Source organism: Aureococcus anophagefferens (genome assembly GCF_000186865.1).
Source record: "Aureococcus anophagefferens unplaced genomic scaffold AURANscaffold_3, whole genome shotgun sequence".
Lineage (NCBI taxonomy): Eukaryota > Pelagophyceae > Pelagomonadales > Pelagomonadaceae > Aureococcus > Aureococcus anophagefferens.
Window position 1 is genome coordinate 2,410,544 of NW_008705563.1, and position 11,042 is coordinate 2,421,585.

At 72.7% G+C, this 11,042-nt stretch overlaps 4 protein-coding genes across 4 annotated transcripts; 2 read left to right on the forward strand and 2 right to left on the reverse strand.

Annotated features, from left to right (window-relative positions):
* Positions 1-233: 233 nt before the first annotated feature.
* Positions 234-959, reverse strand: AURANDRAFT_61869 (hypothetical protein; the record flags this gene model as incomplete). Its single annotated transcript, XM_009035645.1, has 1 exon — positions 234-959. One exon carries the CDS (start codon positions 957-959, stop codon positions 234-236), a length of 726 nt encoding a protein of 241 aa, XP_009033893.1.
* A 1,541-nt stretch (positions 960-2,500) lies between these two features.
* Positions 2,501-3,934, reverse strand: AURANDRAFT_61870 (hypothetical protein; the record flags this gene model as incomplete). Its single annotated transcript, XM_009035644.1, has 1 exon — positions 2,501-3,934. The coding sequence occupies one exon, from the start codon at positions 3,932-3,934 to the stop codon at positions 2,501-2,503; it is 1,434 nt and encodes a 477-aa protein (XP_009033892.1).
* Positions 3,935-4,160: 226 nt separating this feature from the next.
* AURANDRAFT_61871 (hypothetical protein) lies at positions 4,161-5,768 on the forward strand (the record flags this gene model as incomplete). The annotated part of the gene is made up of 1 exon (XM_009035546.1): positions 4,161-5,768. The coding sequence occupies one exon, from the start codon at positions 4,161-4,163 to the stop codon at positions 5,766-5,768; it is 1,608 nt and encodes a 535-aa protein (XP_009033794.1).
* A 987-nt stretch (positions 5,769-6,755) lies between these two features.
* AURANDRAFT_70939 (expressed protein) lies at positions 6,756-9,802 on the forward strand (the record flags this gene model as incomplete). The annotated part of the gene is made up of 1 exon (XM_009035547.1): positions 6,756-9,802. The coding sequence occupies one exon, from the start codon at positions 6,800-6,802 to the stop codon at positions 9,785-9,787; it is 2,988 nt and encodes a 995-aa protein (XP_009033795.1).
* Between the last annotated feature and the right edge of the window lie 1,240 nt (positions 9,803-11,042).

Below are 11,042 nucleotides of genomic sequence, written 5' to 3' on the forward strand. Positions count from 1 at the left end.
AGAAGAGGAGGTCGACGAGGCTCAGCTCCTCGCCGAGGAAGAAGCCGCCCGCCGTGGACCTCAGGAACCCGTCGACCCGCGACAGCTGGCCCTCGAAGGTCGACCGCGCGCCGCCGCCGACGCCCGGGGGCGCGCGGAGCCAGCCCAGCCACGCGGACCCGAGCTGCCGCCTGTGTGCGAAACAACCACTGGTTTGGGACGTCCCGACCAAAGTTTGAAATTCTCTAGCTCGGTCAATTCGGAGTCGATTTGGCTGATTTTTGGATGGATCGATTGCTCTTGTCCAGTTCTCGAAGCACGGTGGAAATTTTTGTGTCAAAACATTCGAATACGCTCACATTGAAGTCGGGTTGAAGATTTGATTGCCACACAGGCTCCCGCTCGAGGCCCATGAGGTCGCGGATGTCGTCGACGCCGCCCGGCGGGAGCAGCGACCTGTCGCCGCCGAACTCGCGCTCCAGCGCGAGCATGATGGACACGCTGTCCGTGATGAGCCGGCCGTCGAGCTCGACGACCGGCAGCAGGCCGCCCGCGTCGCGCTCGAACCACGCGGGCTTCGAGCCGTAGCAGCGCATGTTGATGCGCTCCACCCTGTAGGGGATGCGCTTCTCCTCGAGCTGCATCCAGACCTTCTGGCAGTAGGGGCACCAGCTCGACCCGTCGCGGTACAGGGTGACGCGCGGCTCGTAGCCGTCCGGCTCGTCGAAGAGCCGCAGGTTCGCGGACGCGCTCGGCGGCCCGCGGCCGGACGCGACGAGCGACGCGAAACCGGCCTCCTCCGTCGTCGACTGCGCCTCGAGGCTCGCCGCCAGCGCCTCCCAGGTCGGCGCGCGGTCCAGCACCAGCGCCGAGGGCGGCGCCTTCTGCCGCAACAGATCCGCCGCCTTGCCGACCCAACCCTTGCCGCCGGACAGCGCCGACGCGGCGCAGCCGAGGGTGAGGATGCGCAGCATGAGCATGGCGCTGTCGCAATCTGCGCGTTGGCGTCGCAGAGCTCGAGCAGAGCGCGATCTGCGTGGCGCTGGAGAGCTCGACGGTCGATCCCGATCGGGCCCGTGTCGGGCATGGTGTCGGGTGCGACTTCCGTCGCCCGGGCTCCGTCGACGGACTCGTGACGGACGCGTGCCTCGCCCCGGAGGCCCGCGCCTTCGCCACGGCGAGGCCGAGCTGCGAAGCCCGGACGACGCAGCGAAGCCGGGGCAACAGCTGCCGCGGCCGCGGAAGGGGTCCCGATCGCCGCCGCGGCCCGCGTCCGTGTCGGCGCCCGCGGCGCTGGCGAGCTCGTGTGTACTAAAGCTCCCGTGTTTGTTATCTAGAGTCCGCGCGCGTCGAGTTGGGCGAGGACAACGCGGGCCTTCTCGACGACCTCGTCGTCCGTGCCCGCCGCCGCGCGCTCGAGCCAGGGGCGGGCTGCGACGTAGTCCGGGCGCCCGCCAACCATACCGCTCATGTACATAAAACCGATGCCATATATCGCAGTGGCGTAGCCCTGCTTCGCTGACAGCAGAAACAGCCGCATGGCCTCGTCGTACTTTCCCTCTTTGCGCAAGCCCATTGCGAGATTGCTCTGTGCGTTCGCGTCACCCCGATCCACGGCCATGCGATAGAGCTGCCTCGCCTTGTTCGGGTCCATCTTCACGCCGAGTCCGAGACCGTAAAGAGCGCCCAATGCTGTCATTGCATGTACGTTTCCGAGCTCGACGGCGCGTTTGTAGAGCTTTGCGGCCTTCTTCTCTGATTTCACGAGGCCGTACGCGCCGTCCCGGTAGAAGTTCCCCAAATACAAGACCGCGTCTGGGACTTCGTTCTCCGCGTGGCGACGTATGCCCGCCACGTATGCCTCATTGCTCTCCGGATATGGTGCACGGCACAGAGCGCACGGTTGCTTCCCGTGCTTAATGTGGCACCGAGTGCAGATCGTCCGAGCGCAACATGGAGTCATTTCGAAGTGAAAGTTCACGTCCCAATCCTCGTAGCAAATCGGGCATCGCGAGCCTTGGCGCGCGGACAATGGCTCCGGCTCCGGGTTCGCCTCGCGCCGCGCCCGCGCCGCCTCGTGCTCCGCGGCGATGCGCGCGCGGACCTCGTCGGCGCCCGACCGCGGCGCGGGGCCGTAGACGACGTCCCGCGGGGGCGGCGTCGGGGCCTCCGCCCGCGCCGCCTCCGCCGCGCGCTCGTCTCGAATTTTCTTACAGGCCTTCCGGTGCCCGCGGTCGCGCCAATCGATCTTCTGACAGGCAACTGTGCAGTACTGAGCAGTTCCGCAGGGGCATGGGAGCTTCGCCTTCTCCCCGCAAATCGTGCACAGCGTGCGGAGCTTGGCGTTCTTCGCCCGGGCCATTCGCTGTTCATACTCCCGCTTTTTCACCATCCACTCAGGCTCCTTCATCTCGTCGTGCTCGTCTCCCCCCGAGGCCATCGTCTCGCCGCCGTTTTCGCCCACCCTACAGGGGAGCCCAGACAACCTCCTCCCACACCCCTCCTAAACCGCAGACACGAATTACAGGGAGCGGCGGGCCTTGGGCGCCTTGTAGAGCTTGGCCGTGGGCTTGTACTTGGCCGTCGCGGGTTTCACGACGACGACGGGCTTGGCCGCGGGCGCGTCGGAGCCGTCGCAGGACGCGAGGTAGGCCGCGGGGACGAGGCCCCGCCGGGTCCCGCCGCTGTTCGTGACCTCGAGCCAGCCGTCGCCGGACGGCGCGGCGGCCTCGGCGCGGCCGACGACCTCGCCCTGCGCGAGCGACAGCTGCCACGATTCCGTCGCCTCGAAGGCGTGGAGCGCCTTGAGGAACTGCCGCGACGGCGCGACGACGACGGCGGCGCCGCCGGGGGGGACCCAGCCGGCGCCGCGCGCGTTGAAGGCGTCGATGTGCGACCGGATCGACGACGACGCGCGCGGCGGCGGCGGCTCCTCGCGCGCGGGCGCCTCGAAGGCCCGCGCGCGCGCGAGCACCGAGGCCACCTTCCGGGCCTTCTCGGTCGCCGCGGGCGACGGCGGCGCCCGGTCCTCCCGGAGCGAGAGCGCGCGGATCCGGTCCCGGACCGACGAGCCCTCGGACGTCGCCGAGGTCTCGGACGCGGTCCGCGCGGGGAGCGACGGCGGCGGCGCGGCGCGCGGCGGGAGCACCGTCGGCGGCGCGGCCCGCGACGGGAGCGTGGGGACCGCCGTCGCGGCCGCCGGCGGCAACGGGGGCAGAGGCCGCTCCTCGGGCGCCGGCGCGGGCGCGACGACGGGCGCGGGCGAGGGCGCGGGCGCGGGCGCGACGACGGGCGCCGGCGCGGCTCGCGGCACGCCGAACTCGGGCCGCTCCCAGACCGTCTCCCCCGTCTTCGCATTGTAGTAGTACTCGTTGCCGGTGGCCGGATCGACGTGCGCGGTCCAATCCGACGCCGGCACCGACGCGACGACGGGCGCCGGCGCCGGCACCGACGCGACGACGGGCGCGGGCGCCGGCACCGACGCGACGACGGGCGCGGGGGCCGGGACCGACGCGACGACGGGCGCGGGGGCCGGGACCGACGCGACGACGGGCGCCGGCGCCGCCGCGGGAGCCGGGAACGACGCGACGACGGGAGCGGCGCCCGCCGCGGGACTCACGACGGGCGCCGGGAACGCCGCGGGCCGCTCCCAGACCGTCTCTCCCGTCTTCGCGTTGTAGTAGTACTCCTTTCCCGTCGCCGGGTCGACGTGCGCGGTCCAGTCCGACGCCGGCACCGACGCCGCGACGACGACGGGCACGGCGGCCGCGGCGCCCGCCGCGCCGGCCGGGGGGGTGACCTGGGCCGCGACTGTTTTCACGTGCGGAGCCGCCGCTTGCGTCGCCAGGTCCGCGGCCTTCTTGGGGTCCTTCTTCGCCTCCTTGAACAAGGATTGCTTGACCTTTTTCTGCACCGCAGAGTTCGTCAGCGCCTTCTTCGCGACCCACATCTTCATCGTCGCGGACGCCCCCGCGCGGTCGGGTTACAGTCGGAGGCGCACGAAGGCCTCGAGGCGCACGACGCGACGGCCCGACGAGCGACGATCCGACGATCACAAGTGCTCGAGGTGAATTTGTGGATCTCCCAACATCCCAACTGCATCACGAGTGCATCACGAGTGCATCCTCACGCTCGCCGCACAAAATCGTCGGCAGGCAGTTTGGCAGCCCGCCTTCGACACGATGCTGCCCGGCATGCTCGAGAACCACTACGCCGAGGAGGGGTCGCGCGCCCTCCGCGCGGCGTCGACGCAGCGCGCCGTCGTGCCGCGGGAGCGGCGCTTCGTCGACCAGGACATGGGCCAGGCCTACCTCGTCGGCGGCTCGCGCGACGACGCGCCCGACGGCGCCTGGGCCTGCATGACCCACATGCCCTACAAGGCCCCCGCGCGCGCGCCGCGGCCCGCGCCCGGCGACGTCGCGCCCGCGCGCGCGCCGTCGCCGCCGCGCTACGACGCGTCCGCGGAGGCGCAGCGGCTCGAGAGGCTCGCGGCGGACCGGTCGCGGTGGGAGAACGACGAGAACTGCGCGGCGCTGCCCCGGGGCGAGGAGTCCCTCAGCGCCGCGCGGCTCAAGCCCGCGGAGCACCGCCGCGAGTCGCCCTTCGCCACGGCCGACTTTTCCACCGCGCGCGGCGACGACGCGACCCAGAAGCCGCGCGGCCGCCACCGCCACGAGCTCGCGGAGCGGTCGAACGAGCCCGCGCGGCGCGGCCGCCGCGGCGCCCCGGAGGACTCGCGGGCGGACAAGTCCGTCTTCACGGGCGGCGGCGTCGGCGGGCCGCGCGACGGCGGCGAGGGGCTCATGTGCGCGGCGCTCGGCGGCCTGGACGCGTTCGCGATCGGGAACCCGCGCGCGGAGACGTTCCACCTGCGCACGCGGTCGACGAAGCGCGTCGGCATCACGCCGGCGAGCCACGAGCACAACGAGCAATATTATAAAGACCGCGCGCCGGGGCGCAAGGTCTTCGCGGACCAGCACGGCGGAGGCGCGTCGTCCGTGGGCTTCTCCGACGGCGGCGGCGGCGGCCTGAGCGCGGCCCTGAGCCCGGGCAAGGCGGGCAAGAAGGCCGTCGCTAGGTCGCCGCCGAAGCAGGAGTCGCGCGCGCACGGGCGCAAGCACGGCAACTTCGAGCGCGACGCGCTCGACGCCGGCGCGCTCCTCGGCGGGCGGGAGAACCGGGAGGCGCCGTACCACGACGAGCGGCCCCGCGTGACCTTCGCCGACGCGCCGCCGGCGCCGTCCGTGGACCACGCGGCCGTCGGAGCCAAGCTCAAGCACTTCGCGGAGTGGTACGAGTCGACGTACGGCGAGCCGCCGACGCGCGACGCGCTCGAGCACGCGGCGGTCAAGCTCGTCGAGGAGGCCCGGGCCGACGAGCCGCCGGCCGCGCCGGCGCCGCGCGCGCCGCCGCGGGCGCCGCCGCCGGCGCGGGCCGCGCCCCCGCCGCCCGTCGCCGCCGACGCGTCCGCGCGCGACTTCGTCGCGTGGTACGTCGGCGAGTACGGCGAGCAGCCGCCGCAGCACCTCGTCGACCGCGCGGCGACGACTTTCGCCGTGTCCGGCGAGGCCGCGCCGGCCGCGCCGCCGGCGCCCAAGGGCGACGACCCCTTCCGCGGCCAGCGGGAGAAGCTCCAGTTCGTCGAGCCGTCGCCCGCGAAGCACTCCGGCGCGCGCTGCGGCGCCATCGGCGACAGCGACGGCGGCAAGAACTCCATCCTCGGCAACCGCTCCATCAAGACCACGCGCCCGCCCGGCGGCGGCAGCTCCATCAACCTGGGCTGGGACTAGCCCCCCTCCTTTTGCAACCCCTACGCCTCGAACGTAAACAGCCCGTCCGCGAGCGCGCACCGCTTGTCGTAGGGGTCCCGCTGCGTGACGAAGGTGCCCGCGCGGTCGACGAGGCCCGGGTCGTCGCCGACGCCGACGAGCGTCGGCCTCCGGTCCAGGTAGGCGCGCAGGTCCGGGAGCGCCTCCATGGCCGCCATCCAGTCGCCGAGCGCGGCGCCGACGTCGTAGTCTCCGTCGAGCTCGCGGACGTTGTTCAGGTGGTGGTAGACGTTGAAGTCGCCGTGGTGCGGCCTCTCGCCGCCGAAGAACGGGCCGTCCTCGCGCGCGAGCTGGCGCGCGAGCTGGCCGAGGGCCTCGGGCAGGCGCTCGAGGTACCAGCGCTTGATCCGCTCGTGCTCGCCGCCGACGTAGCAGTTGACGAGCGGGTTGATCGTGCAGAGCTCCTGCGCGAGCTCGAAGACGGCGTCGCCGCGCGCGCAGGCCAGCGCGTCGCTCGGGTAGACGCCCGCGAGCTTCGCCGCGTAGCGCGCGATGGCGCCGCTCTGCGCGACCGTCGTCGTCGCGCCGTCCGCGGCGACGTGGAGGCAGGGCACCTTGCCGAAGGGGTAGGCCTCGCGGCGGAACGCGCGGCCCCAGACGACGAGATTCTCGTGCGGCACGCGCCCGTGCGCGAAGATCATGCGCGTCGTCTCCGCCATGGCCTGGAAGGGCAGGTACTCGACGGTGTGCTTCAGCGCGCGAGCCATCGTCGTGGCTGTGGTGGCGCGCGCGGCTTCTGCTGCTCGCAGCGAGGCCCTGTGGCAAAGGCTTATGCCGCTAGCCGCGCTTCTTCTCGAGGAACTCGGGCTTCCTTACGGACTTGATCCACTCGAGGCCGACGAGCGCCAGGACGAGCAGTACGAGAGAGATCGTCGGGTGGTCTTGTGCAATCCGCAAGGCCTCGTCCTGCGTCCACATCATCGACGCCTGCGAAGTTCAAGAATCACTCTGTTGACCAAGTTATTGAAGGTCGTCGTTTCGGGCGGGGCAGCATGGCTACTCCGTCCGGGCCGCGCCCGTCCGTGGGCCCCGCGGCGATGCCGATGGTGCCGCGGCCGTCCGTGGGTCCCACGACAACACCCATAAAAACACCACGACCGTCCGTGGGCTTCTCGCCGCAGCCGCCGACGAGCGGCCGGTCGTCCGGCCGCGCGGGCACGTTCCGCCGGACCCTGGCCCGGTCGCCGGCGGCGAGCCGGAGTTCGCTGGCGTCGTCGCCGGGCGGCGCGCCCGGCGGCGACGCCGAGGCCGACGGCGAACCGGCGGCCGCCGCGAGCTACGCCGTCGAGGGCTCGCTCGACGAACGGCTCGGCGAAAAGCTCGCGAAGCTCGAGGGCTTCACGACGATGCGCGCCGTCGCGCGCATGACGAGCGTCATGCTGTCGCGGGCGCGCGACGCGCGCCTGCGCCTGCGGCAGCGCTTGCTCGACGTGTCGTCGCGGAAGAAAAGGGACACGGCGCTCTTCGCGCTCCAGGAGCTGTTGAAGAGCTCCGCGGAGGACCGCAACGTCAACGCCATCGCGTCGCAGCTCGCGCACCTCGCGCCGTCGCTCCTCGAGGGCCTACCGAAGTCGTCGCAGAAGCGCATCGCCGCCCACGTGCGCTGCCGCACGCTCTACCGCGGCGACCTGATCTTCGAGGAGGGCGACCCGCCGACGGGCTACTTCTTCATCGCGGCCGGGTCCGTGTCCATCTACAAGCGCCAGTCGGCCTACGTCGACGACGACGTGCTCGAGGAGCAGGACGAGGGGCCCGAGCAGGTCTGGTACGGCTCCGAGCCCGCGCGGACGTCCGCGCTCGGCGAATTGATCGTCACCTTAGACGCGGGGCAGGGCTTCGGAAACTTCGCCTTCTCCCGGAGCGGCAAGGAGCTGCGACGGACGGCGTCCGTCGTCTCCGACGGCGACGGCGGCTTCGACGAGGCGCCGGGCGCGCTCCGGGGCGACGCCGCGGCGTCGCGCGACGACGCGAAGAAGATTCCCCCCGCGCACTTCCTCATCATCCCCAACAAGATCTACGTCATGGACATCTCGAAGAACGCCGACGGCGCGCTCCAGCGGAAGATCACGCTCCTCGAGAGCTGCTTCCTCTTCGACTCCTGGACCATCGAGGCGACGTACGCGTTGGCGCGCGAGATGGTCATCCACGCCTACGGCGAGGAGGAGCTGATTTTTCGCGAGGGCGACGCCGTGTCGACCATGCTCGTCGTCTGCACGGGCGAGCTCCGGGTCCACGTCGCCTACGAGCTCGACGAGCTGACGACGCTGCCCCTCGACATGGCCGTCCTACCGCCGGGCGAGATCTTCGGCCTCGTCGAGGCGCAGCGGCGGCTGCCCGTGTACCGCGCGTCCGTCACGGCGACGAGGGCCTCCGAGGTCGCCATGCTGCCGTTGGAGACCTTCCGCCGCGCCGTCGCGAACAACGCGCGCACGTCGGCCATCGTCCAGCAGCTCGCGGTGAACCGGGAGACGTGGGAGACGATGCGCATGCGCTGCGCGTCCAAGTACCGCGAGGCGCCCCCGCTGGTGCTCACCATCGCCGTGACGGCGTCGGCGCGCTACCTCGCGGAGCCGCCGAGCCTCTTGGGCAAGGCCGAGGCGCGGCGCTACGACATGCCCTTCGGGCGCATCATGGAGCTCCGCCGCGTGTCGCGGAGCTCGATCCGCGAGGCCGCGGGCCACTGGAAGCAGCGCAGGGTCGACCTCGCGCGGCGCGCGCTCGAGCGGGCGGACGTCACGACCAACGGGGCCATCGACATGGCGACGAAGCTGCGCAACGACTTTGGGCAGTCCGCGCGGCTCGCGGACGTCGTCAACGAGCTCAACGAGCGCCGCGACCGCGTCCGCGAGCGGCTCTACGCGCTGGACCGCCTCGACAGGCGCCTCGGCGGCGGCGCGGACAGCCGGCCGTCGACGGACGCGCCCAGCGACGACGACGCGGCGGCGCAAACGGCGCCGCGGCTCGCGTCCCTGGCCGCTTTACGGCTCACGGCGCGGCGGTTCTCGACGTCCAAGCCGGAGCGCGGCGCGAAGGCGTCGCTGCTCGCGGGTTTGTTTCCCCGGGGCGCCGACGCGCAGGCGCCCCACCTCGAGGTCGTGCCGTCGCCGGACCGGTTCCGCGTCGCCGCGGCGCTGGGGGCGGCGCTCTCGCCGGGCCTGCCGCAGCACCCGGACGCGAAGCTGTCGCTCGTCGCGCCCCCGACGTCCTGCGGCCCGCTCCACGCCGCGGCGCGGCACCTCGAGCTCTGCCTCCGCGAGGCCGACGCCGACGGCGGCGAGTGGCGCCACCAGACCGCGCGCCTCGCGGAGGCGTCCGCGGGCTCGCGGCGCCGCGAGCTCCCGAAGCCGCGGCGCCGCGACGCCGGCAGATCGCCCAAGGAGCCCTGGGACCCGACGAAGGGCGCCCTCGAGGTCCACCGCGACGACGAGTCGACGTCAGCGGCGCTGGGCCGCGCGGCCGTCGACGTCGACGCGATGCCGACGGTCCTCGTCTGCGCCGCGTCCGCGCGGCTGCGCCATTTTCTCGCCCAGACCTTCGAGAAGCTGGGCTGCGTCGTCGACGCCGAGGCGCGCGGGTCGCGGGCGAGAGAGCGCATGCGCCTGTCGACGGCGCGGCCCTACGCGCTCGCGGTCTTCGCCTCGCGGCTCAACGCGGGTCTGGGCGGCATGCGCTGCGCGGAGGCGCACCGCCAGTGGGAGATGGACCACGGCATCGCGCCGGGCCACCGCGCCCACCAGAACCTGGCGCTCCTGCCCGACAAAGAGCCGAGCGACGAGCTCCGGGCGCGCGCGCGGCGCGCGAGGGTGGCGCTGCTCCACGCGGCCGCGTCCGTGCGCGACCTCGCGGACCTCCTCGTGCGCAACTCCATCTCCGACGTCCGCGCGCGGCAGATGGACTTCGCCCTCGCCATGTCCCGCAAGATGCGCCCGGAGCTCCGCCCGGCGGAGGCGCCCGCGCGGTCGCGCGCGCAGGCCGCGTAACCCGCTTGCAACACCGTCGGCTGCGCGTGCTTCAGCGTCGGCCGCAAGCGACATCCGAACACATTCGCGTGACCGGGCAGCTTAAACAGCTTGCCGATCTTCGGCACCTGCGTTTGACAGAGGATGCGAACGGCGGCGCCGCGCGGGCCGCCGCCGCCGGTGCTCGTCGGCGCGATCGGGTTCCGGCCCGTGTCCTTCCAAAACGATTCCGACTTTGGGCGGACCATCGACCTCTCCATCGACCGCCCGGCGGGCGTCGGGGGCTGCGTCGACCCGCGCGAGATCCGGCCCGAGACGCCGACGGACCTCCTATGCGCGTCGCGCACGAGCTGGTCGCAGCAATGGTCCCCCGCGAGCTGGTCCCCGGTACCTCCCGGCTCACCGACGACGCCGCGATCGCCGCTGTCGGGCTTCGCGCCGAGCTTCGCGCCCGTGACGCCGGACCCCGGCCCCAAGCGCCTCGAGCGCGGCGTCGACGGCCGGCCGGGGGCCCGGAGCAACCTCGACCTCTGGCTCGAGCGCCGCGGCCTCGGGAAGTACAGCGCGGCCATCGCGGACCTCGGCGCTCGCAAGGTCAGCGACCTCTCCTACCTCGAGCAGGACGACCTCATCAAGATCGGCATGGAGGACTACGAGCGGGCCGACGTCCAAGTCGTCGTCGGTTGACCCGGGCGGGGTGACGTCCTCCTCATGTGGTAATTCATTCGCAGTTGCCGCGCGCGTCGCTTCCCCCGGGCCCGCGAATCTAGGCCGACGTGCCCTTCAATGTTGCACCAATTTCTAGGCTTCGGCTTTGTCCATGACGATGGGCTGCACCCGCGCGTCGACGGCGAACGCCGCGGACGAGGGGACGCCCATCCTCCCGCGCCCGGCGACGCCGGCGTGGCGGCGCGTGGCCCGGGTCGTCGCGGGGCTGTCGGGCGCGCTGGCGCTCGTCGCCGCGGCGGGTCGCGCGCCCCGCGGCGCGCCGGCGGCCGCCGGCGCGCTCGATCGGCTCGCGCCGTCCGTGGCGGCGGAGGTGAGCGCGATGTGCGGCGCGTTCCTGGACCCGCGCATCGACTACGGCGCGTGCTCCGCCAAGGAGGCCCGCGGCGCGTCCGTCTTCGAGCTCCAGGCCGAGGCGTACCCGGCGGCCGCGGTCTGCGCGCCGTCGGACGGCGCGACGGGGTTCCTGTGGTACCGGCCCTGCCAGTGGCAGGCGATCGCGGCGCTCCCGGAGCTCTGCGCCGGCGCCTTCGCGCCCGCCGCGCCCGCG